At 43.0% G+C, this 22,379-nt stretch overlaps 1 protein-coding gene and 1 long non-coding RNA gene across 3 annotated transcripts in view; one reads left to right on the forward strand and one right to left on the reverse strand.

The window, feature by feature from the left end:
* Window positions 1–189, forward strand: part of LOC126983229 (uncharacterized) — a 1,355-nt gene extending 1,166 nt beyond the window's left edge. Inside the window, exon 3 of the long non-coding RNA XR_007735687.1 lies at window positions 1–189. This exon is cut by the window's left edge and continues 679 nt beyond it. This is a non-coding gene — a long non-coding RNA (uncharacterized LOC126983229).
* Window positions 1–22,379, reverse strand: part of LOC126983227 (tyrosine-protein kinase Src42A-like) — a 29,221-nt gene that overhangs the window by 3,291 nt on the left and 3,551 nt on the right. The window contains exons 2-10 of one of the 2 annotated variants that reach the window (XM_050835859.1): window positions 19,354–19,492; window positions 13,434–13,554; window positions 11,558–11,676; window positions 11,077–11,198; window positions 9,181–9,344; window positions 8,107–8,275; window positions 7,599–7,757; window positions 4,494–4,666; window positions 196–352 (exon numbers count right to left, since the gene is read on the reverse strand). In XM_050835859.1, the coding sequence (XP_050691816.1) occupies window positions 196–352; window positions 4,494–4,666; window positions 7,599–7,757; window positions 8,107–8,275; window positions 9,181–9,344; window positions 11,077–11,198; window positions 11,558–11,676; window positions 13,434–13,554; window positions 19,354–19,492 (1,323 nt within the window). Of the gene's footprint in view, window positions 1–195; window positions 353–4,493; window positions 4,667–7,598; window positions 7,758–8,106; window positions 8,276–9,180; window positions 9,345–11,076; window positions 11,199–11,557; window positions 11,677–13,433; window positions 13,555–16,246; window positions 16,266–19,353; window positions 19,493–22,379 lie in introns of those variants that run through there. The other variant, XM_050835860.1, reaches the window with a different exon arrangement.

Raw genomic sequence — 22,379 nt, forward strand, 5'->3', positions numbered from 1 at the left:
GTGATTGAAATCAAAATCACTAGAGCTGGCAGACTCGTAATGAGCCAATAGGTTCGCTGTTAGCCGTCTTTCCTTGTTTCCATGTTCCTTCCTACGTATTTTTCACCAAATCCTCATTCTTCCTTTTCTACATCCCGGAATCTCCTCCTCTTTCCCTCCTCCTCTTCCTCCTACATCACACCTACTAAATCTTACCTGGGTAGGGGATCATCCCGGACGTCACCACCTCCATCAGCAGCACCCCGAAGGACCAGACGTCGGACTTGGTGGTGAACTTGTTGTGCCGCAGAGCCTCGGGGGCCGTCCACTTGATGGGGAAGCGCGCGCCCTCCGCCGCCGTGTACTCGTCCTCCTGCAGAAGGCGGGGAAATGAGGGGGAGGGAGAAAAGAGTGAAGGTATAGGGTACAGGAGGAAGGGTTTATAGGAGAAGGGGAGAAAAGTAACGGAGTAAGGGAAAAAGAAAAGTGAATATAGGGAATAGAGGAGGAAGAGTAAATACACTGTAAAAAAAATCTGTTGTTCTTACAGTACTTTTCCCGTAAACACCGACAGGAAATAACTGTAACCGAGAATACAGATCCGACTGTTATATGTGACATGCATTTTGCTTGCGATGGCTTGATTTTCTTGACTGAGGTTTTGTTAACATTTGGAATGCAATATTGACTGTGTGCTGAGACACGAATACCCTTCATATTATCTAAATAGTATTTTATCATGATGGAATGAAATACAGATAAAATACTGTAATTCGAAATACATGGTGACTGTGAATGTTGCAATTTTTTCTTCGTTGCTAAGCGGTTGTCTTCGATGTAATGCTTCATGAAATACTTGGAACGTAATACTTATTCGCTGCTGATGCACCTATAGCCTCGAAAATACGTTTTAAGTGTTTTTTTCATGTTATTTTGCATGCATATTGCTTATTGTGACACCTGGCATCGATAGAGGAAGGGTTGGTGATGGAACTAGTAGATAGGGGAAGGGTAGGTGATAGGACTGGTGGATAGGGGAAGGGTAGGTGATGGGACTGGTGGATAGGGGAAGGGTAGGTGATGGGACTGGTGGACAGGGGAAGGGTAAGTGGTGGGACTGGTGGACAGGGGAAGGGAAGGTGATGGGACTAGTGGATAGGGGAAGGGTTGGTGATGGGACTGGTGGATAGGGGAAGGTTAGGTGATGGGACTGGTGGATAGGGGAAGGGTAGGTGATGGGACTGGTGAAAAGGGGAAGGGTAGGTGATGGGACTGGTAGATAGGGGAAGGGTAGGTGATGGGACTGGTGGATAGGGGAAGGGTTGGTGATGGGACTGATGGATAGATGAAGGGTAAGTGATGGGACTGGTGGATAGGGGTAGGGTTGGTGATGGGACTGGTGGATAGGGGAAGGGAAGGTGATGGGACTGGTGGAGAGGGGAAGGGAAGGTGATGGGACTGGTGGATGGGGAAGGGTTGGTGATGGGACTGGTGGATAGGGGAAAGGTAGGTGATGGGACTGGTGGATAGAGGAAGGGTAGGTGATGGGACTGGTGGATGGGGAAGGGTTTGGGATGGGACTGGTGGATAGGGGAAGGGTGGGTGATGGGACTGGTGGATGGGGAAGGGTAGGTGATGGGACTGGTGGATAGGGAAGGGTGGGTGATGGGACTGGTGGATGGGGAAGGGTGGGTGATGGGACTGGTGGATAGGGGAAGGTGATGGGACTGGTGGAGGGAAGGGGTGGTGGTCCCATTACCAACCCTTCCCCTATCCACCAGTCCCATTACCAACCCTTCCCCTATCCACCAGTCCCATTACCAACCCTTCCCCTATCCACCAGTCCCATTAACAACCCTTCCCCTATCCACCAGTCCCAATACCAACCCTTCCAATATCCACCAGTCCCATTACCAACCCTTCCCCTATCCACCAGTCCCATTACCAATCCTTCCCCTATCCACCAGTCCCATTACCAACCCTTCCCCTATCCACCAGTCCCATTACCAACCCTTCCCCTATCCACCAGTCCCATTACCAACCCTTCCCCTATCCACCAGTCCCATTACCAACCCTTCCCCTATCCACCAGTCCCATTACCAACCCTTCCCCTATCCACCAGTCCCATTACCAACACTTCCCCTATCCACCAGTCCCAATTATATGGCAAGGTGACCAGAACTATACCGCATAATGGGAATGAGGGCTGACTCTATAGTGAGGAATATAGCTTGAGGATGTCTAGCTTATGTAGGAGAAATTTGGTTGACTGAGAGTTGAAAAGAGTTTGGGCTGGCATGGTTGTTGTTGTTGTTGTTGTTGTTGTTGTTCTTGTTGTTGTTGTTGTGATGGTGGTGGTGGTGGTGGTTAAGGTGCTTTTTTACTGTATTTTTATCGGTTTCGTGGTTTTCCGCTTTTTTTTTTTATCTGAGGGGAGTAAATTCTCTCTCTCTCTCTCTCTCTCTCTCTCTCTCTCTCTCTCTCTCTCAGACCTCTTTCAGGGCTCGGTTCTTGGCCCAGTGCTCTTCATTATTTACATCAACGACGTGGATGTTGGACTCAATAATCGCATTAGTAAATTTGCACACGACACAAAGATTGGTAACTCGGTTCACACTGACGAAGGCAGGCAAAGCCTCCAAGAGGATTTGCACAAAATTTCAGCTTGGTCGGATAGATGGGAGATGCCCTTTAACGTAGACAAGTGCCAGGTCCTTCAAGTTGGAACATGGAATAAGAAGTTCGATTTCGAAATGCGCAGCGTTAAACTCAAAAGCGTTCAATGCGTTAAGGACTTGGGGGTCAAAAGAAACTTTTTATTCAAGAATAAAGATGTAATACTTCCACTCTACAATAGTTTAGTCAGACCCCACTTGGAATATGCGGTACAGTTTTGGTCTCCCCACCATGCTAAATTAAAAGGTGTTCAGCGTCGGGCAACAAAAATGATCCCTTCCCTTTGCAACAAATCTTACGAAGAAAGGCTTTCCACCCTTAACATGTTCTCTCTTGAGAAACGCCGCCTCCGAGGAAAACTGATCGAATGTTTTAAAATACTTAATGGTTTCACGAATGTAGACAGATCAACATTGATTATGATCGATGACATTTTGCGTACGAGGAACAATGGCGTAAAACTCAGATGTAGACAAATAAATTCAGACTGCACCAAATTTTTCTTCACTACCGTCACTTCCTTCAACTTAATATTAACTAGAGTTGAAATGCAACGTTTTGGAGCCATCTGATTAATGTAGAATCACTTATGTTTAAGGACAGACCACCTAGTCTGGACCATGGGGTCTGTGTGGTCTGATTTTCTATGTAAATCTCTCTCTCTCTCTCTCTCTCTCTCTCTCTCTCTCTCTCTCTCTCTCTCTCTCTCTCTCTCTCTCTCTCTCTCTCTCTCTCTCTCTCTCTCTCTCTCTCTCTCTCTCTCTCTCTCACACACACACACACACACACACACACACACCAAAGCCTCTCCTCGCCCTCCTTACATTCCTCCCCCGACATACGAGTAATCCTCCCCCCTGCCACCCCATTCTCTTACCTCCACACAAACTCCCATAAACTCCTCTCCCTAAAAGTCACCCCTCAGCCCTACATACTCACACCAGTTCCATATCTCCCTTACACCTTTCCCCTCTACCCTTCGTCACCCCCTCCTCACACCCTGCACTCCTTCATTTTCTACCCTTGTATTACTCCCCTTCCTCGTCTTCTCACACCTCTTCCTCAACGCCCTCCACCTCCTTAGCATGGTAGATATTTTCAAACGCTTCAGCCTCTCACATCAACTCTTTTCAAAGGCCGAAAATAAAATCAGTCGGGTTCTCATGAGTGTTTTAAACTGTTTTCTCACGTTATGATACAGAGAAATGGCCAAACTAACACCAGGGGCATAAAACAGCGCCTGGAAATGCCCGAAACTCCTACGAAAGCCTTGTCAAATGCGTGCTCCTAATATAGTTGAAAGTCTTTAGGTTAGAAAGATGATAGTGCAGATTAAGAGGATATAGTAAGGAGAAGGATTGGAAGTGGTTAGGTAGCCAGTTAAGAATAGGGTCGTAAACGGTTAAAATATGGGAGTAGGATTGATAGATAGTTACATACATACATACATACATACATAAATAGAGAGACAGATAGATAGATAGATAGAATATGGCTGAGTGGCAGCTTGCTGGGGCCACATTCACCGCGTGATGGACGACGCGGGTTTGAATCCCCACGCTACCACCTCGGATTTTTCAGTCACCGCCGAGTGGCTTAAAACTACCCACATGCTGTCCTGAAGACCACCCATCAACCCGGACTCTAGAGGAAACCGTCCAAGTGAATCAAGAACGAGTTCCGGGGGGCAGCATGAGCCAAGAGAAGATGGCGCCACTATAAACACTTGCCTGCGCCATGACGGGCTGGGGCCGAGAAAAGAAAAGAAAAGCCTCCTGGCGCTATAGGCGTACACGTAAAAAAAACAAAAAACATCCCTCTACGCCCCACAAACCCACCTTCAGTATCCTTGAGAGGCCGAAGTCCGCCACCTTGACATTTCCGTTCTTCCCTACCAACACGTTCCTCGCAGCCAGGTCGCGATGCACATAGTTCTTAGTCTCCAGGAACTCCATACCCGCCGCCACCTCTGCCCCAATCGTCACCTTGTCAATGAGGGGCCGGTTCTCGCCTGGCCAAGGGAGAGGAGAGTTGTTAGTGGCTTGTTAGGTAGTTAGGATCGTTAAGGATAATCTCGGGGGGTAGAGGTCGGGTTGTTAGTGGGTTGTTAAGTAGTTAGGGTAGTTAAGGTAGCCAAGGGAGAAGATGATGGTTGTTAGAGCTCGTTAGGTAGTTAGGGTGGTTAAGGATAATCAAGAGGGATGAGGCGGGGTTTGTTAGTGGGTTGTTAAGTAGTTAGGGTAGTTAAAGATACTCAAAGGGGAAAGAGGCCGAGTTGTTAGTAGATTGTTAGGTAGTTAGAATAGTTAAGGTAGCCAGTGGAGAAGAGGATGTTTGTTAGTGCTCGTTAGGTAGTTAGGGTAGTTAAGGATAATCAAGGGAGGAAGAGGCGGTGGTTGTTAGTGGATTGTTGGGTAGTTAGGATATTTATGGTAGCCAAGGGAGGAGAGGATGGTTGTTAGTGCTCGTTAGGTAGTTAGGGTCGTTAAGGATACTCAAAGGGGAAAGAGGCCGAGTTGTTAGTAGATTGTTAGGTAGTTAGAATAGTTAAGGTAGCCAGTGGAGAAGAGGATGTTTGTTAGTGCTCGTTAGGTAGTTAGGGTGGTTAAAGATAATCAAGGGGGGAAGATGTCGGGTTGTTAGTGGATTGTTAAGTAGTTAGAGTAGTTAAGGTAGCCAAGGGAGGAGAGGATGGTTGTTAGTGCTCGTTAGGTAGTTAGGGTAGTTAAAGAAGAGGCGGAGTTGTTAGTGGGTTGTTAGGTAGTTAGGGTAGTTAAGATAGCCAAGGGAGGAGAGAATGGTTTTTATTGCTCATTAGGTAGTTAGGGTAGCTAAGGAAGAGGCGGAGTTGTTAGTGGGTTGTTAGGTAGTTAGGGTAGTTTAAGTATAGTCAGTTTCATTCCGTCTGTCCACCAACAAAGCGGGAATTTTGATGGTTGTGGCACCTGTGCATTTCTAGTTCGTGAATACGTGAAAATCAATTGTTGTGATATACATGCAAGCTTATTTTTCAATAATATGTTTGAATATTTATGTGTACAATAAACAACTCAGTCGTTTGCATCAATAATCTAACATACAAGCACAGGAAAAGGCAAACTTATCATATAACATAGTCACATCATGCTCGAACGATCTATTGTTTTTCAAATTCATTGATTGATAGCTTATTTCAGGTATTTTAAAAGACATCTGGCTCTGCACGTACAAATACAGGGTATCGTAATAATTATTTACTGCATGTAAATAACGATTAATAATTGAAATAACATAAAATAGTAAGTAATAACTGTTGAATGCAATGCTAGCTATTTCGAATATTAGGCTGCCCATATTATTTACATGCAACACATCAAAATTCCTTATGTATAGACACTTGTAGAGTCGGATGTCACTTTATGTATGAAATATGAGTATCTGAAAGGCTACAAATCGTTCGAGTGTGATCAGACTATACTGTTTGATATACAAGCTGTTCATTCTTGTGCTTGTATAGATAGATAGATAGATAGATAGATAGAGAGAGAGAGAGAGAGAGAGAGAGAGGTGGATAAACAAACACATAGAGAGCGGTTGATTGAAAGGTGGAGACAAACAGACAGGCGGATAGACAGTTATCATCACCTCAATATATATACCGTTCTGTACACGTCACACACCAGCACACACACACACACACACACACACACACACACACACACACACACACAATACACAATTCTTTTTTTTTTTCACAGCACCACTCAAACCCTCCCCCTCAACCCCACATCCTCTCCTCACCCCCTTCCTCCCCCACAACCCCTCCCCTTCAACCCCACACTCTCTCTCCACCCCCCCACCCCATTCTACCCCTTCCCTTAACTTAACCCCTTCCTCTAATAACACTACTTCAGGCTAACCTCACACAACCCCTCCCCTCAATCCCACACTGTCTCTCCACCCCCCTCACACCCCTTCAACCCCTCCCTTAACCCCTTCCTCTAATAACACTACTTCGGGCTAACACAACACAACACACATTCCCACAGCCTCCCCATACAATCCAACCCCTTAACCCTCCTCACTTAACCCCTTTTTTTCCAACTCCATCATACAAGATACAACTCCTCACAACACAATCTTCACCGTATAAGCGTTCCATCATTTAAGTTTCTTCAACCCCCTTCAGCCTCCCTATAACAGACGACACAAAAATGGGTAGCTCGGTTCTCACTGACGAAGACAGGCAAAGCCTTCAAGAGGATTTACATAAAATTTCCGCTTGGTCGGATAGATGGGAGATGCCCTTTAACGTAGACAAGTGCCAGGTCCTTCAAGTTGGGACAAGAAATAAGAAGTTCGATTACGAAATGCGCGGCGTTAAACTCAAAAGCGTTCAATTCGTCAAGGACCTGGGGGTCAAAATCGCGTCAAACCTCAAATTCTCACAACAATGCATCGATGCAGCAAATAAAGCGAACAGAATGTTGGGCTTCATTAAAAGAAACTTTTTATTCAAACATAAAATAAAAAAAAAATACTTCCGCTCTACAATAGTTTAGTCAGACCCCACTTGGAATATGCGGTACAGTTTTGGTCTCCCCACCATGCAAAGGACATTGGTAAATTAGAAGGTGTTCAGTGTCGGGCAACAAAAATGATCCCTTCTTTGCGCAACAAACCCTACGAAGAGAGGCTTTCCACCCTTTACATGTTCTCTCTTGAGAAACGTCGCCTCCGAGGAAATCTGATAGAATGCTTTAAAATACTTAATGGCTTTACGAATGTGGACTAGTCAAAATTGTTTATGATCGATGACACTTTGCGAACGAGGAACAATGGCATAAAACTTACAAATGTAGACAAGTAAATTCAGACTGCACCCTCATAGGCCTTCCCTCCTGCCTACGACTTGAACGCCCCGCAACCCTCTTCCCCTCCCACTCACGCGCCCGCTCACTCACGCCTCAGATAGTCGAGCAGGGAGCCGTTGTGCATGAGCTCCGTGATGATGTAGAACGGCTCCTCCTGCGTGCACACGGCGTAGAGCTGCAGGAGGCGCGGGTGGCGGAGGTTCTTCAGGATCTGCGCCTCCTCCAAGAACTCCTGTTGCTTCATCTTACCTGTGGGAGGGAGGAAAGGTGTTAGGTAGAGAGTGTGTGTGGTGGTGGTGGTAGGAGGTGGAGAAGAAAGAAGAGGTGGTGGTGGAGGAGGAGGAGATGGAGGAAAAGGAAGTGGAAAAGGAGGAGGAGTTGCAGTAGTAGTAGTAGTAGTAGTAGTAGTAGTAGTAGTAGTAGTACAGAAGCAACACTTAGCGAGCTTTTATTATTGTTGTTTCCGTTATTTAATTTTGCTACCTAATCTAACCTAACCAAACTATTCACCACAGCATCTTACCACACCTGTCTTTTCACCACCTACAGACAGACAGACGAAGGGTCACTTTAGAAACAGCAAACGTCTCACACTCACCCGGCCTCAGCGTCTTCACAGCCACGGGCACGGTCTTGTTCCAGCGGCCCTGATACACCTCCCCGAACTGCCCCGAGCCCAGCAGCCGCCCCAGCTCCACCTGCTCCTTCGGGATCTCCCACACGTCCCAGGTATCGTGCGAGAGCCCCCTTGTCTCGGGCGTATCCACCTGTAGATGTTGATTAAGGTAGAGGGGTGTTGAGGTGTGCTGGGTTTTGAGTACCAAGGAGTCTAGAGTCATTAGTGGACATGATGTTGATTAAGGTAGAGGCGTGTGGAGGTGTGCTGGGTTTTGAGTACCAAGGAGTCTAGATTCATTAGTGGACATGATGGGCACGGTGCTTTGGTTGAGACCATAGAGTTATATACCATCACCACCACTATCATCACCATCACCAAGTTAAGTTAGGTTAGGTTAGGTTGTGTGTCAGGGGGAGGTATAAAAAAAAAGATTATGAGAAGAGGAGGTTCTAGGACGGTTGAAGGGGGTTGAAGGAGGTTAAATAATGGAACCACCACCACCACCATCAAAACCACCACCAAGGAGTGTGGGAAAGTGGGCTTCCCAAGATGGCTGCCGCGCCAGGGTAGCGTGCCTCACCCGCCGCCAATCCCACAACACGGGAGTGCGCGCTCTACGTATTTAACTCGTGGTTGAGACCCAGAAAGGTAAAGAGCCGTATTCTCAGACATTTTCGACTCCTACAATAAATACTACCAAAGGATGATTAAAATGACCCCTGTATTGTGAAAATCTGTATGTATGAACTTCAAAATAAGAGTGCGATGCCAAATACGAACCCACAAAATAGAGGAGTTTCAGGGATCGAGAAATCTGCCCCGTGACCAGCGTTGTCAAATTATCGTACGCATCGCATTGCACTTTCGTAGTTTCTGACCGATAATTATAGCAAAAGAAACAAACAAACATCAATGAATAACAGTTTCAACGCTAACTTTAAATTTCTATTGTTATTTGTATATGTACGAGAGTTTGAGGCTTGAAAATGATGAATACGATGTGGCGAGTACGATAATCTGGCAACGCTACCCGTGACTCTGGTATCCACTCACGGAGACGCAGGGTGTGTCGAGCCTGGTGCAGAGACCGTCATTGTGTTGACTGTAGTACGCCACCAGGTCATGCAGGGAGTCGAAGGGCTTGCGTCTCGTGATGAAGAACCCCCCGTGATCCATTATGCGGATCCGGTAGTGGTTGACGGTGTTCATGGCCCGGACTGCGGTGGAATGGTTAAGTGGAGAAATTGACTTCAGACGTGTGGACTTTCAGTGGAAATATGAGGCGTGTAGCGACGGAAGGGATTAGTTACCATTACATTATGACGCCCGTGAACCCCTCCGTCATTCTCGTACACTAATTGCGAAATGATGTGCGATTGATTCTAAAGGTCGCCCAAGAACACCTATTTGACAAGGCTTTCGTACGAGTTGAGGGCATTTCCAGGGGTGTAGTTTTATGACCCTGGTGGGAGTCTGACCCTTCTCCTGTACCATGAACCTAAAAAAACACTCATTAGAGCCCGATTGATCCCCTCCTTGACAATAAGAAATAGCTGATATGAGAAGCGAAAGTCTTATAATACCTAACTGTGAAATATGAGATAGGAAAACTTTACTTGTCTAACTGCGAAATGGTGAGGTTGTGTAATTGATTTTAAACGTGTAGATATTCAGTGCATGGAAATATGAGACTGGACAACCTTACGCATGACCAGAACTGCGAAATGATGATAAAGCTGTGCCGTCATTTCAAACGCGTAGAATTTTAATAGAAAACGATCAGAACTTCGTCAGACCTTTTCAAATAGTTCGTTGAGGCGTTGGATTCCGCGGGTCCTTTCCTCCCCTCTGCTCTCCCACACATTCCCAACACAAATTTGTTCCTCTCATGTGTTACCTATAGCGGATATATGAAAGGTAGAGATAGGTGTTGGGGCTGTGTGGCAGAGCATAGGGAAGGAAAGGACCCGCGAAAGTCAACATATCAACGGACTTAATGAAATAATTTGACGAGATTTTAGATATATTCCGGATTTATTTATTTATTTATTTATTTTTTGCAGCAGAGAAACAGCTCAAGGGCGTAAAAAAAATTAAAAAAAGCCCGCTACTTACTGCTCCAAATCGCGGTGGAATGATGAAGATGTGCATTAATTTATAAACGCGAAGACAGTTAGTAGAAGTATGACACTGAAAAACTATACCCATATCCTGAACTGCGATGTAATGAAGTTTTACAATTGATGATAAACGTAAAAATATGATCATAGGAAAACTGCTGAATGATGATGATGAAGTGCAATTAAATAGAAACGTGTGGACATTCAATGCAGGTATGATATTGGGAAACGTTAGTCTAGCCCCGAATTACGAAATGATTCAGCTGATTGCAATTGATTCACTTGATAGATACGACACCGGATAACCTTATACGTATATCCCGAACTGCGGTGTAATGAAGTTATGCAAATGGTTCGAAACGTGTTGACATCAAGTAGAAATGTGGCGTTGGGAATTTTTACTCATGTCCCAAACTGTGGTGATATACTTAAGTTGTGCAATTAGAGGAGTTCTGGCCCTCGAAAAAAATGCCAGATTATTTGGAAAGCATAATTTGGTACAGAAAAGTGGGTCTACTATAAAAAAAAAAAATTTTGCTTATCCCAGTGAAATTTAAAACAAAGTTATGAATATTGAGAACATTATTCTTCAATTATCTTTGACACATGTGGTATTATGATAAATACCTTTCTCTCTCTCAGGAAAACGTAACAGTCCTCATGAAAATAAGTAAATAAAACAAATTAATATCTTTGGGAATTCTCTATAATATTTTTTTGGGGTGGGGTGGGGCGGAGGAGTTTTGCGGGCTACTTTTCGTTATTTTTTTCTCGTTGACCCTTGATTGCTTTCCCTGATGTAAAATAAAATCAAATAAATAAGACTCACCCGAGAGGGAATATTCGTTCTTCCTCGACTCAGAGTTCCGGATGAGGAAGGAGCCGTGTTCGTTGGCGTTCGAGAGCAGCCGCCGCTCACACTCCCCGCGGGCGATGTCACCGAAGTACCATCTGGAGGGAGAGAGAACGATAGGTAGATAGAATGCTACGTTGCCAGATTATCGTACTCAGCCTCCTATGATTGCCAATTTCCGACCCCAAAACTGCCTCCTCGACCCCAATAACTGCCTTCATATATAGTTGTCGTTAAAATGGTTAATTATTGGTACGTTTTTGGCAATAGTTATTTGTATGGCTCAAAAACCGGTGAATATACGAGGCTCTGAGTACGACAATCTGGCAATGGTGATAGATAGATAGATAGATAGGTAGGGGAGGGGCTGGTGGGAGCACTAGCCAATGACACACACCAACTGAGGAAAAGGGGCGGGGCTTGTGTGCCAAATGAGCCTGAACAGCGTGTAACTTACGGCTCCGCTTCGATGCTCCTCAGTTTGGCCACGAAGTCGAGGGGGATGTAACCTTCGAGTCCCGTAGCGTGATTCCGAGCGTAGAGCCACCCCGATCCTGCCCTCGCCTCCTTCAGGACCTGTGTGAGGGAGGGAAGGAAAAGAGTCTGGGATTAAGAAGGGAAGGAAAAAAGGAAGGAGTATGTGAAAAAGGAGGAAAAGGGAAATGGGATTGAGGAGAGGGAAGGAAAGATGGACCAGGAGGAAGAAAGGAAGGGATGAGACGGGAGGAAGAAAGGAAGGAAGGAAGGCAAGGAAAGATTAAGGAGGCAAGGAGAGAAGGAAGAAGGGAAACAAGAGATTAATAAGAAGGGAAAGAAATGCAGGAAAGAAAGAAAGAAAGAAATGTATAGGGAAGAAGGGATGATACACTGGAAGGAAGGAAGGATGGAGTGTCAGGAAGAAAAGGAAGCTATAGTATTGAGAAGGGAAGAAAGGGAGGAAGAGGGAGGAAGGACTATGAGAAAAAGGAGAGAAAGGAAGGGATGGGTTGAGAAGGGGCATGAAGGGAAGGAGTGCATGAGAAAGAAGGGAAAGAAAGGCAGGATTAAGAAAGGAAGGAAGGAATTAGGATATGAGAAAAAAGAAAGGAAAAGGAGAGAAAGGGAGATGGAATAAAAGGGGAAGAAAGAAAGAAGGGAGGGAAGGAAGGAAGAAGGAAAAGAAAGGAAGGAAGGAATGAGAATGAGAGAAAAGAAAGAAGGGGAAAAAGAGGGAAAGGGAGATGAATTAAGAGGAGAAGAAAGGAAGGAGGGAAGGAAGGAAGGAAGGAGTGAATGAGAAAGAAGGGAAAGGCAGGATTAAGAAAGGAAGGAAGGAATGAGAATGAGAGAAAATAAAGAAAGGAGAAATGAGGGAAAGGGAGATGGATTAAGAGGGGAAGAAAGGAGTGGGTATAGAAGAAAGGAAGAAGGGAAGAAAGGAGGGCGTAAGTGATAAAGGAAAGAGAGGAAGGTAGGATGAAGAAAAGGGAAGAATGAAGGAAAATAAGAAATAGAGGAAAGAAATGTATAGAAGATGAGGAATAAAAAGAAACAAATAGAAAATCATATACGTTCCTTCTGTTTCCGCTCTCTCTCTCTCTCTCTCTCTCTCTCTCTCTCTCTCTCTCTCTCTCTCTCTCTCTTCTTCTCTCTTTCTTCATCTCCTCTTTTTCCTCCTCTTCAATTTTTCCTGTTTCTTTTCCAGTCTTCTTATCTTTCTTCTCATTTTATTCTCGTTCCTTCTTTCCTCCTCCTCCTCCTCCTCCTCCTCTCTTCTCCTCTCTTTCCTCTTCATCCTCTCTTTCTCCTCCTCTTCAATTTTTCCTTCTCTTTCTTTCCAGTCTTCTTTTTTTTCTCTTTATATTGTTTTAGGTCTTTCTTTCCTCCTCCTTCTCCTCCCCATACCCCCCCTCCTCCTCCTCCTCCTCCTCCTTCTCTCTTTTCCTCTCTTTCTCCTCCTTTTCAATTTTTCCTTCTCTTTCTTTCCAGTTTTCTCCTTATCTTTCTCCTCCTTATATTTTTTAGGTCATTCTTTCCTCCTCCTCCTCCTCCTCTTCCTCCTCCTGCTCCTCCTCCTCCTCCTCCTCTTCCTCCTCCTCCTCCTCCTTCTCTCTTTTCCTCTCTTTCCTCTTCATCTCCTCTTTCTCCTCCTCTTCAATTTTCCCTGCTCTTTCTTCCCCCCTTCTTATTTTGCTTCTTATTTTTTCTCGTTCCTTCTTTCCTCCTCCTCCTTCTTCTCTCTTTCCCTGCTCTTTCTTCCCCCCTTCTTATTTTGCTTCTTATTTTTTCTCGTTCCTTCTTTCCTCCTCCTCCTCCTCCTCCTCCTCCTTCTGCGCCTCCTTCACCGTGCCTACCTCCAGCTGCTCGCCCTTCCTGAAGCTGAGGTCCTCGTCGGTGCGCCCCTCGTAGTCGTACATAGCCACCATCATCGCGCCGTCCAGCAGACTCTCCTTTGGCGTGCCCCAGGGCGTGTTGCTGCCGGAGGACACAAAACATAAAAGCCGTACTCTCAAATATCTCCCGGGGGCGCATTTCCTATGACGCATTTCCTATCCGCGTCACATCGACAACTTTAGCACTGTTTAGAGAAGTGGTATTTCGTGCGGAGATAAGCATATCTCCTTCACACAACACTGATCACAGGACACGATTCACATTTCCTACACCAAGAATAGTAGCGTGTCGCGAGATGCCAGTTATAATTATTCCCAGCATCACGAAAATCAGCGAGTTCGAATCAAGTCGTGTTTGACTCAATTTTTAACCATGAGTCTACATAGGGAGAGATATCCAGTTCACATTCAGACGAGTTGAGTTAAAAAAGAGAAATCAGTTTCGGGAGGAGAGGTGTCCTGATACCGTAGGGGATACGCTGGGTACTCAGTGTTTGTGTAGGAAAAATCAACTATTTGTAGGAAATGTATCAATACACCAATTTTTATAGTTTTGTAGGAGATACGACCACGCCTCGCATCAGCTCGCCTGTATTAAAAGCCTCGTAGAAGTTGCTGGGCTTTTCATGGACTGTTTCGTAATTTTTGTGATAGTTTTACACGACCTCTGCACGGGAAAATCACCCATGAAAACCCGGTTACTCTTCTTTGTGGACTTGGAAAATACTAAGTCTAAATACACCAAGTCAAGTCATACGCAGGTTTGTGGGAGGAGACACGGCCGAGGCGTGGTTTATGCGTGACACTGCTTGGAGCCAAACTAGAGAATGTAGAAACAGGGATTTAGAGAAAACGAAGAAAGGCGGACTAATATAAATCAATCACTTCAACATGCCCTCCCTCACACCCCACACCGCCGTTTGTAGTCATTGAAATTACAGTCACGCAATAGCACAATAAAAAGACATATTTTTTCGTCAGTGGCTTGCCTGAACGCGCTGTGAAAGAAGGTGAGAACGCACATCCAGAGTGCACATACGACCCCAACTTTAGTCCCCCCTGAACTGGCATTTTTTTTTTTTCTTTAGCTCCAAGTGACGTCATCCCATTGCTCCGCCCCAAAACCGCCTCCTGCGCGTACCGGTCGTAGTTTTGAAGCAGAGTGACTTGACTTGGTATGTATAGACTTAGGGAAAATAGTCGCAATGGGAGTCCGACGGCCCTTATTCTCAAACACTTCGGCGCCCAAGCACATACATTTGACTAGGCTTTGTCGAATTATCACTGGGGTCATAAAACTACCCGTGGAGATGCTAACACAACAAAAAGCCTTGTCAATTTTTATTTTTTTTATTTTTTTTTATTTTTTTTATTTTTTTACGTTGCGGCCTATTGCGCCGGTAGGCTTCTTCCCGGTGGGGCCTGATGGTCGGCCCAAGTCTTCTTCGCGGTGGGGCCTGATGGTCGACCCAGCCCGTTATGGCGCAGGCGAGTGTTTATAGTGGCGCCATCTTGTATTGTGGGTGTGTAAGTCCCAATATGTTCGGGAATGTAGGGATTAGACTCCTTCGGGTTTCACTGCAACTAATTTCAAAAGTCACAAAGAAGATGAGTCGGGTTTTAATTAGTGTTTTTCAAGTTCACGGCACAGAAGCCTTGTCAAACTACCACCAGGCTCATAAAACTACCCATGGAATATATTCACCACAACTTCGAACAAAGCCTTCTCAAATAGGCGTGTGTAGCCCCCGAAATGATTGAGAATATAGGCCTGAGACGCTTTCGGGTACCACAGCAACTATTCACAAAGTCCACGAAGAAGATGAGTCGGGTTTTAATTAGTGTTTTTCAAGTTCACGGCACAGAAGCCTTGTCAAACTATCACCAGGCTCATAAAACTACCCATGGAATATACTCACCAAAACTTCTAACAAAGGCTTTTCAAATAGGCGTGTGTAGCCCCCGAAATGATTGAGTATATAGGCCTGAGACGCTTTCGGGTACCACAGCAACTATTCACAAGTCCACGAAGAAGAGGAGTCGGGTTTTAATTAGTGTTTTTCAAGTTCACGGCACAGAAGCCTTGTCAAACTATCACCAGGCTCATAAAACTACCCATGGAATATACTCACCACAACTTCTAACAAAGGCTTTTCAAATAGGTGTGTGTAGGCCCCGAAATGATTGAGAATATAGGCCTGAAACGCTTTCGGTTACCACAGCAACTATTTACACAGTCCACGAAGAAGAGGAGTCGGGTTTTAATTAGTGTTTTTCAAGTTCACGACACAGAAGCCTTGTCAAACTACCACCAGGCTCATAAAACTACCCATGGAATATACTTACCACAACTTCGAACAAAGGCTTTTCAAATAGGTGTGTGTAGGCCCCGAAATGATTGAGTATATAGGCCTGAGACGCTTTCGGTTACCACAGCAACTATTCACAACGTCCACGAAGAAGATGAGTCGGGTTTTAATTAGTGTTTTTCAAGTTCACGGGACAGAAGCCTTGTCAAACTATCACCAGGCTCATAAAACTACCCATGGAATATACTCACCAAAACTTCTAACAAAGGCTTTTCAAATAGGCGTGTGTAGGCCCCGAAATGATTGAGAATATAGGCCTGAAACGCTTTCGGTTACCACAGCAACTATTTACACAGTCCACGAAGAAGATGAGTCGGGTTTTAATTAGTGTTTTTCAAGTTCACGGCACAGAAGCCTTGTCAAACTATCACCAGGCTCATAAAACTACCCATGGAGTATACTCACCAAAACTTCTACCAAAGCCTTCTCAAATAGGCGTGTGTAGGCCCCGAAATGATTGAGTATATAGGCCTGAGACGCATTCGGTTACCACAGCAACTATTTATACAGTCCACGAAGAAGATTAGTGTTTTTTTTATGAGTTTTTCACGTTCATGGCACAGGAGCCTTGTCAAACTATCACTAGGCTCAAAACACGACCCATTGAAATACTAACAACACAACCTCTACGAAAGCCTAATTAAATGTATAGGCTTCGAAATGACTGAGTATATAGGCCTGAGACGCATTCGGTTACCACAGCAATTATTTCCAAAGAAGGTTAGTCGGGTTCTTGTGAGTGTTTGTCACGTTCACGGTGTAGAAACCTTATTAAACTATCACTAGGCTCAAAACACGACCCATTGAAATACTAACACAGCAACCTCTACGAAAGCCTTATCGAATGTGGATATGTAGGCCTACGTCTCGAAATGTTTTAGAATACATAGGCTTTAGACGCTTCCGGCACAACGACTATTTTCAAAAGCCACAAAAGAAGATAATTCGCGTAGTTTCTCAAGGCTGCTTTTCACATTCACGGTACAGAAGCCTTGTCAAACTACCACTAGACTCGCCCATGGTAATACTAACACAACAACCTCTACACAAGCCTTATCAATAGTGCATGTGTAACCCTCGAATGTTTGGAAATATGAGCCTTACAGAGAGAGAGGGGTGGGCGAGAGGGGGAGAGAGAAAGAGAGATACGACACTGTTGTTCCCGGATGTTCTCTGGGATTGTCTGTCTCATGCGGATGTTCTTGTTGTGATGATATGGAGCACAGTATAGTATCGGCAACGGAAGAAGGGAAAGTGGGAGAGAAGGAGGGAAAGATGGGGGAGAGAAGAGAGGGAAGAAGAGCGAAGGAGACTTGATCGAAGGTTATAAATGGATGAAGGGCTGTAATGAGTGTGGTGTTAATAAGGTTCTGGTGGTAGGGGAGTCGGGTGCCACACGTAGCAATGGGTCTACTCAAGTTTTGCTGAGTCAACCCTTTACTATACCCGTTTTCTTCTTTAGTATCAGCAAGGAACGAGGTTGTGCAAGTCTTCCCTTCACTGAGCCTTTGTTAGCGTTATTATTATTATTATTATTATTATTATTATTATTATTATTATTATTATTATTATTATTACTACTGCTACTACTACTACTACTACTATCATTATTATTATTATTATTATTATTATTTTACTGTAAGGAGGAGGTTGCAGAGGTCGAGGAAGAGGGGTGGAGGTCGAATATGAGGTAGTGGAGGACGAGGAGGAGGTGGAGGAGGAGGTGGAGATGTCGAGGACGAGGTGGGAAGGTTGAGGAAAAGATACCTAATTAAAAAAAAAAATGAGGTCATATATGAAACGCGAGACTGAAAACTAGAGGGACAAGATGATGATGATAATGATGATGATGATGATGATGATGATGAGCAATGTTCCCTGTAATATGCTTCCTCTTACTTTGCCAGCTTCCCTTTGAGAGCGAATCCATATATATCCATTCATTATTTTTTACCCTTATTGTTTTTCATGGCGAGATTTACACACCAGATTTTTTAAGCGTCGTATAATTAGTATTTGTTAGCAGCTATTTTTTTTCTATATAGTTATGTGGCACTGACTGAGGAGGTGGTGACTGAAGGGGTGACTGATTGACGGTTAGTTAGTGTGGCTTTGATGAGTGACTGACTGAAGGGGTGACTGATTGACGCTTAGTGTGGCTTTGATGAGTGACTGACTGATAGGGTGACTCTGATTGACGGTTGGTGTGGCTTTGATGACTGATTGATGACTGATTGACTGGCTGAAGGGGTGACTGACTGGCTGACTGATGTGATTGTGATAACTGACGGATTGATGACTGACTGACTGGCTGAAGGGGTGACTGACTGGGTGACTGATGTGATTGTGATAACTGACGGATTGATGACTGACTAACTGGCTGAAGGGGTGACTATGACTGGCGGACTGATATGTGACTGTGATGACTGAGGGATAACTGTTAACTGGCTGGCTGGTGGGGGACGGAGTTAGTCAGAAGTGTTGGATTTTCACAGTTAAGTACCATATTACAAACTCACTCGTAAATAAAAAAAAGTTATATAAAAAGAATTCAACAAAACCAACTACCCACGCCTTGAAAAACGGGTCAAAAGTATATATATATTTAAAAGAGATACATCACTAGAGTATTGTTGATGAAGACTACTGCTACGTTTTAAAAATTAGGCTATAGTTCTAAAAAAAAATGTTTGTATAGCCTAATATTGTGTAAGACGAGGTTGGGAAGAAAGGAACGAAGGAAAGAATAAAACAAGAGGTTTGAAAGGAAGGAAAGGAGGAGAGGAAGTCACAGGCGATAAGCGAGGTAGAAGATAAAGAAGGGAAAAAAATGGGAAACTGAAAATAATGAATAAATGATAAAGTTCTCGAAATTAGGAAACAGGTGTTTTAAAATGTAAACGAAAAAGTGTATCAAGGGTGACTAAACAATGGTGTGAGTCAATGTGTGTGTGTGTGTGTGTGTGTGTGTGGCGATAAGGGAGAATTAGCCACACAGCTGAGATTGTCGTTGTTGTTGTTTATGGCTTAATATGTGGCAAGATAATAACTGTAATGTGATAGCTATGATTGTGACGATGATGATAAAAATGATAATAATAGAAGTAATAATGACGATGTTGATATGATGATGATAGTAATAATAATAATAATAATAATAATAATAATAATAATAATAATAATAATAATAATAATAATAATAATAATAATAATAATAATAATAATAATAATAATAATAATAATAATAATAATAATAATAATAATAATAATAATAATAATAGTAAGAAGAAGAAGAAGAGAGAAAGAAAGAAAGAAAAAATAATAAAACTGATAAAAAAAGGAAGAAAAAAAGAAAACGAAGAAAAATAATAAAAAAATAAAATAAAATAACAAAAAAATGCTATCAATGAGAAAAAGGAGAAAGAAAAAAAATCATTATCATAACCATTATTCTTATCATCATTATTACTATTACCATCATTATTACCATCATCATTATTATCATGACTTACTCTGAGCATTGCGTGCCCGCCCTGTGCCTGGAGACTACGGGAGTGGTCAGGGGCGTGGTGGACACCTTCCAATCCTCCTGAGTGGAATTGGATCGCACCAGCTGGGGCTCAGAGGAATTCGATCGCGGTAGTTTTGGCTCTGCAAGGTAAAGGACAGTGTTAGGTTGGTGGGTTAGCTGTGGCAGAAGAAGAAGAAGAAGAAGAAGAAGAAGAAGAAGAAGAAGAAGAAGAATTGAAGAAGAAGAAGAAGAAGAAAAGAAGAATGAGAAAACAAAACAAGAAGATGAAAATGTTATGATAAAGAAGATAAAAAACAAGAAGAAAAGGTAAAGATGGAGAAGAACAAGAACAAGAACAAGAAGAACAAGGACTAGAAGAACAAAACCAAGTACAAATAAAACGAGAAAAATGAGATAAAGAGGAACAAGAAGAAAAACAAGAAGAGGAAGGAAAGCAAGAACAAGTCAAACAAGAAAAAGAAGAAAAAAACGACATGAACAGGAAGAAGGAGAACAAGAACAAGAAGATCAAAAGAAAGAACAAGAAGAACAAGAATAATAAAAGAATAAGAACAAGATGAAAAAGTAGTAATAATAGTAGTAGTAGTAGTAGTAGTAGTAGTAGTAGTAGCAGTAGTAGTAATAGTAGTAATAGTAGTAGTAGCCAGCTGTTAATGTTTGTCCGTTATCTCTTGCGTCTCTATTTATCGTCAGCGAAGGTTACATAACAGGCTGAGTGGCGGAAGGGGCGATAAAAAGAGAGATAAGCCCGACTGATAATACAGAAGCTTACCCTAAAACTTTCCTGTTACAAACACCGTCATCAGGAAACAGTTTTGTAAGGGTAACTATAAGAAACTGGAAAAAGAAAGGTTATTGCAAGGGTAACTCAACGAAACAGTATCATTGTATATTCTGGTCCTCCTTCTCTTGCAGTAAATGTATGAATGAATAAACACATATAGACGTAGTAATTAATGAAGGAAGGAGGAAAGAGAAGATGGAAGGGAAGGAAATGAATAAAAAGGAAGAAGGAAGGAAGGAAGGAGTCAGAGAATGATAGAACTAAGAAATGAAGGAAGAAAGAGAAGACAGGAGGAAAGGTAAGTAATGAAAAAAGAAATAATGAAGGAAGGAAGGAGTTAGAGAATGATAGAAATAAGGAAGAAAGGAAAATTACGATATCAACGAAACAAGAAAAATATATACAATTGCAAGGGTAACTCAGCGAAATATGAAAACCTGACTCAAAACACTTATTCATTTTCATTCTTTTATTTACTTACCATTTACCAAGCAATCGTACGTTTATTGAATAGCTCTTGAGTGTGTTTATTTAAGTCCCCCTTTTTCTGCCTTAAGGTTTATAAAATGGGATATATTTCTATTTTCTTCTTTTCGTTGTCTGTCTTATCCTAGAGTTCACGTTCTTTCCTCCTTTCTTTCTTCCCTCTTTCATTATTTCCTTCCTTCGTTCTTCTACCCTTCCTTTCTTTTACAACAACCAACACTCACTGAACACAACCAACACTCGATCACACAACTAACACTCGATCAACACAACCAACACTCGACCACCACAACCTTGACCACGACTAACACTCGATCACACAACCAACACTCGGTCAACACAACCAACACTCGACCACCACAACTTTGACCACAACCAACACTCGATCACGTACACAACCAACACTCGGTCAACACAACCAACACTCGATCACCACAACCTTGACCACAACCAACACTCAACCAACACAACCAACACTCGGTCACCACATGCAACCAACACTCGATTAGTCCCTTTCAGTGTGTGCTTGTGTTTTGTTATCTTCTTAATTTCATAACACACCTTTCATTTTATTTTCTTCATATACTGATTATTATAACCTCTAGTTTGTGAGGAGTCATTAATATCTGCAACTTTTTCGTCGGGAGTTATTTTTTCATGAGTATATCTGTGAACATTTAATCTAGTTTTCACGGAACATTCTATATATCATTCTATCTGTCTGTATCAACCAGTATCAAAACTTAAAGTCTTCTCTACTAATTTCCACCAAAAGTCAAAACCCGAAATGCATGACGAGATATGATAAGAATGTTTTAATTGGATTCGGTCACTCCTTCATTCCATCTTCACCGGAAATACCAACCGCTTCCTCCTTCCCATTTTCCTTTCCTCCTTCCTCCCTCCACATTCTCTTCCTTCCTCCCCTCCTTTCTCCCTCCTCACATTCTCTTCCTCCTTCCCCTTTTCCTTCCCTCCTTCCTCCCTCCTCATTCTCCTCCCCCTTTCGATCCCTTTTCCTTCCCTCCTTCCTCTCTCCTCACATTCTCTCCTCCCTTCCCCTTTCCCTTCCCTCCTTCCTCCCTCCCCCCTTCCCCTTTTCTTTCCCTCATTCCTCCCTCCTGACATCCTCTTCCTCCTTCATATAACGCAAGATAGCCGCTCCTCTTGACACACGCCACGCCATCTTATAAATGTCCGTACAAACACTAAATGAATGTTATAAATCAATAATCAAATCAGTTTATATAATTACTGTTTGCAATAATATGGTTTCTATAATTATTACTAAAAGCTTTCTTCTGGGTGATTTTTTTATTGTTTCATGGTCTTCCTATTCTAAACTGTTTGCTCTTAATCATCCCCTGGTCTTTTAATTAGTTGTCTTTCATATTGCTGTAGTTGGTGTATGAATAAGAGTTTAAATCAAATCTAATTCAAACGGTTTTCTCTTATAATTTCTTTGCCTTTGTTAGTCGCTTTCACAACTGTATATAATTACTAGAGATCGGAAGAAAAAATGTTTCCATTGAGACCATCTTAGTTTTTTTTTTTAATGTGATACTTTTTCACCAAAATATGTGATGGAAACTCTAAAACATGTAATTTTTCTCATGGCTTTATTTCACTGAAAAATGCATGAAAACAAAATAAAAAATCAATATTTACCAAATCTTTTACCTGTGGGAAGTCAGGGGTGGATTTCCCCTGATATATTGGTATTTCAGGACACCAGA

The sequence above is a fragment of the Eriocheir sinensis genome, chromosome 53 (assembly GCF_024679095.1).
Source record: "Eriocheir sinensis breed Jianghai 21 chromosome 53, ASM2467909v1, whole genome shotgun sequence".
NCBI classification, from domain to species: Eukaryota; Metazoa; Arthropoda; class Malacostraca; order Decapoda; family Varunidae; genus Eriocheir; species Eriocheir sinensis.